Raw genomic sequence first — 4,312 nt, 5'->3', positions numbered from 1 at the left:
GTGTTCATAAATGTTCATTTCTTTTCATATACAAAATTTAATGGATAGAAAAACACAAGGACTTGCACGAAATACGAGTGTGTAGAAATCACTTTCAAAACATAATTGGGTAGGGTTGGGTTTCCTCTAATTTGTTTGTTTCTGTTTCTTATAAGTGGACAAAAAAATCTCTCCTGTTAAGTAACTTTCATTCCTCATTAGGTATGGTGGCAAAAAAGAGAACGTCTTTTACATTACTTTCCAGTTATTTATTTATTTATATATAGAGAAATGATGGCATTTAAGAGACATCTTTTAGTGTGATTGACACACGATATGGTATACCATATGTTATTAAACAAATAGTGGGATATGTGTGTTAAGAAATTAATAATTTAAAAAATAAAAATTTTCATCACTTACATAAAGACATGTGATATATCAACTGTATTTTCGTGACAATTAAAATCTTTTCTACATCTAGCACTGGAAATACGCGGTAGCACACGCAAATTGTACGGACTTTTAGAAATTAGGAATCTTGAAGGCTAGTATTAAAAAATGCGAAACAAATTCAACTGAAATGACTGCGGTCAAAAACAAATCTTGGTTATTTATTGTTCATATGTTTTTTCTCTGTGGTAAATGGAGAAAAGCTTGGATATTCTGAAGTCTCCTGTGAGAGCAATCAACGACTAAAAACAGGGCAAAGTCGGGACATTTTCACATCTTGTCTTTATATATAAGGCACAAAATTGCACCTGGAGGAGCATTAGAGTAAAGACCAAAGAGTCTTCCAAAATAAGTGTTCAAAAAAAAAAACAAGAGTCTTCCAAAATAATGGTATCAGGATTAATTGTTATGGAGTCTTCTTCCTCTTCTTCTTGTCCTTCTCGGTTGCTGTCGTCCCGGTTGATATTATGTGTTTGTGTCGTAGTTTTTGGTGTTTTCCAGTACCCTACAGCCACAGAGGGACTGGTGAAGCTGCCACCAAACCAGACTGTTCCGGCGGTGATCGTGTTCGGCGATTCGATCATGGACACGGGCAACAACAATGATCTCGAGTCACTTGTTAGGTGCAATTTCCCTCCTTATGGACTAGATTTCCAGCAGCACAAGCCTACTGGCAGGTTTGGCAATGGCAAAGTGCCCTCAGACCTCATAGGTATAATAAACCTCTCTCGCATACAAATATACATTTATCCATTTCGTTAAATTCATATGTGTGTGTGTGTGTGTGTGTCAGATGTATGTACCAACTGTAGTTTTCATCTTCGACGCATGAGGGTTTACGATCGGAATTGATTTATCCATCACGGATAGAGATGTCCTCGCCGATAATCACGGTGTGCATGACATATTTGTGCAGCACTTGTCTGTCAGTGGAAGAACATTTCTTGTGAACCTCCCTAGTTCCTATAAGCCTTCATACACATATTTGTATAGCAGAACATTTTTACTATTTAGATTTTGTCTCGTTATAACAAGGGTTCGAATTCTTTCTCCTTCCTTTGGTATGGTTTAAAATAAAAATATCGATTGTAATAAAGGGAAAAAAAAATAACAATTTTAAGCTTTCCAACTTATTCCTTGTTTATGTAGCTCAGAAACTAAATTTTATTGTTTGGTATATCTTGTATACCTATATGCATGCATGTAATTGATTGCGGATGGAAAAATATGAGTAAAGATGGCTCCTGGACTCTGGGGCCAACTCTCATATCACCAATGACCTCAACAACCTCTCTCCATCTCGAAAGTATCGTAGTAGTGATTCCGTTGACACAAATAATATTATTTATCCTTTTACATGCGTTTTATTTCTTAGAAAACCAAAACCGTTTAGCCATTTGGTGTGACAATTATGCTACCAAGATTGCACATCTACATATAGAACATAAACAATTGTAGATCCTTCATCTATATATTATATGCATACTCACATCATGCACATATTCAATCAAGATAGCTATGGAGTTTAATTTGTCTTTATTTATAGAATAATAATGTAGTATTTCAATTTTTTTTTTTTTAGTTTTACTTTACAACCTTTGTCCAAATTGAAATTAATTTATTATTATGTTACTTTCCTTATGTTGAGTTACTTTCTTAACACTAGATAATTGATAACTACATTTACAAAGTTATTCGAAAAAACAATTGGACAAAATCCATGCTTGAAATTTTTTAAATTAATACTTAATAGTAACAAATTCTTAGTATTTCTCTCTACATTGATTTTGGTTTATGATGACCAGCGTCAGAATTGGGAATCCGAGAGTATTTGCCGGCATATTTGGATCCAAATCTACGACCTCAAGATCTCCCCACCGGAGTTGTCTTTGCATCAGGTGGTACCGGATTTGACCCTATGACACCCCAAATAGTGGTACGTTAATATAACATGCGCGCACACATGAATATATCAATAAATTAAATTGCAATTTGCTCATAAATTCTAAGTTTTATTTATCAATCCTTATTTCTTCATAATGTTGATAAAATGCAGTCAGCTATATCAATGGATGATCAGTTGAAAATGTTCAAAGAGTATATAGGGAAGCTCAAGGGCGTTGTTGGAGAAGAGAGAACCAAGTTCATCCTATCCAAGGCTCTAGTTCTGGTGGTTGCCGGCAGCGATGACATCGCCAACACCTATTTTGGCATTCGCATAAGACAAGCTCAGTATAGTGTTCCTGCTTACACTGACCTCATGGTCAACTCTGCATCTAGTTTCGTCAAGGTAACAAGAAATTTGCACAGATATTACCTGAATTTTTTTTTACTTGAACTGAAAGTTGTGTGTGATTACTACTTACATTAAAAAAAATATATATTAATCACACAAGTTTCTTACAGTTTGATATCGATCTATGTCCACTTCCATCTAATTTTTCGTCAAATAATGGCATTCAAGTCCATTATTGTCATGAAGGAAATTGAGGGTCCGTATTTTCTGATGAGTTTTAAAGAGAATTGAGGGAAACTACAAAGTTTTTTGACAAAGAAAAATGTCGTATAAACACCTATTTTGGCAATAATATAGTACCCCAGCTAGTCGTGGTATTTGCATATTCATCTTCACCTCTTACATACTCCTCTTAATTTTCAACCGTTGGATTGAATGAATTTGAAGAAGATCAATGGACAAAAATTAACAAGAGTGTATAAAAGGTAAAAATAAGTGTGCAAATAACATTACCCTACCATATACGACGAGAATGGTCTTAAAAAAAATGCACCGAGTTGTTTCGGTGAAGTAGCAAGACAACATACAGGTGATTAACTTTTAAATTTCTCTATTTCAATTTTCCTTTATAATAATTGACCCACTGGATTAACAAGTTAATCAATAGGATTCTCTTCTCTCCAAATTTTCTTCCTTTTCAGTCTCCTTCTATTTGAACGGTCATGATTAGCCACGTCAACATCTTGTGTTGACTTCCTCATAGAGAGAGAGTCAAAGAAAAAAGTGAGAGAGGAGAAGAGAGGAGGAAGGGGAGGTATTTAGGAGAGATTTTTCAGTGTGACTAGCATATGAGATGGTACACCACGTGTCACTATACAAATGGTGGGATATAAGTGTTAAAAAGTTAATAACTTAAAAAATAAAAAATTTCACCACTTACATAAAAACACGTGATGTACTACTTATGTTCCCGTCATAATGAAATTTTTTTCAAGATTTAGAATGGAGAGATTTCTACTCCGTTAATGAAATCCCGTATTTACTAATGATATGGTAATTAATTAATTAGGAATTGTACAAACTTGGGGTGAGAAGGATTGGCGTGTTCAGTGCACCACCAATAGGATGTGTGCCTTCGCAAAGAACTTTGGGTGGAGGAATTCTGAGAGGTTGTGCAGAAGAGCACAACGACGCGGCAAAGTTATTCAACATCAAACTGTCCAGCTCACTCAACTCTTTGAGCTCCGCCCTGTCCGGCAGTAAAATCATCTACGTGGATGTTTACAATCCACTGCTTGATATCATTCTCAACCCTGCCAAATATGGTGATTATTCTAGTTAATTAATGAATTAGTTGATGAGATTAGTTTAATATTTTGTGTTAATAATGATATTTTTGTTAATGAGTTTTAGGTTTTAAAGTTGTGGAGCAAGGTTGCTGTGGTACGGGGATTATAGAGGTAGCAGTGTTATGCAACAAGTACGATTCTACGTGTGAAAATCGATCTGATTATATATTTTGGGATAGTTATCATCCTACAGAACGAACTTACAACGTACTCATTCCTTCAATTATCAAAAAATATATTAACGACTTCTTAAGCGATTGATTAATGAAATAATATTATCGCTTTTTTAAGTACA

General features: G+C 34.7%; 1 protein-coding gene across 1 annotated transcript; it reads left to right on the top strand.

The window, feature by feature from the left end:
• Positions 1-771: 771 nt before the first annotated feature.
• LOC137717493 (GDSL esterase/lipase EXL3-like) lies at positions 772-4,312 on the top strand. The gene is made up of 5 exons (XM_068456875.1): positions 772-1,144; positions 2,238-2,368; positions 2,489-2,722; positions 3,738-3,993; positions 4,082-4,312. Exons 1-5 carry the CDS (start codon positions 820-822, stop codon positions 4,276-4,278), a joined length of 1,143 nt encoding a protein of 380 aa, XP_068312976.1. The 5' UTR covers positions 772-819; the 3' UTR covers positions 4,279-4,312.

This window comes from Pyrus communis, chromosome 15 (assembly GCF_963583255.1).
Source record: "Pyrus communis chromosome 15, drPyrComm1.1, whole genome shotgun sequence".
Classification (NCBI taxonomy): Eukaryota; Viridiplantae; Streptophyta; class Magnoliopsida; order Rosales; family Rosaceae; genus Pyrus; species Pyrus communis.
This window is presented reverse-complemented; position numbering and strand designations above follow the sequence as displayed.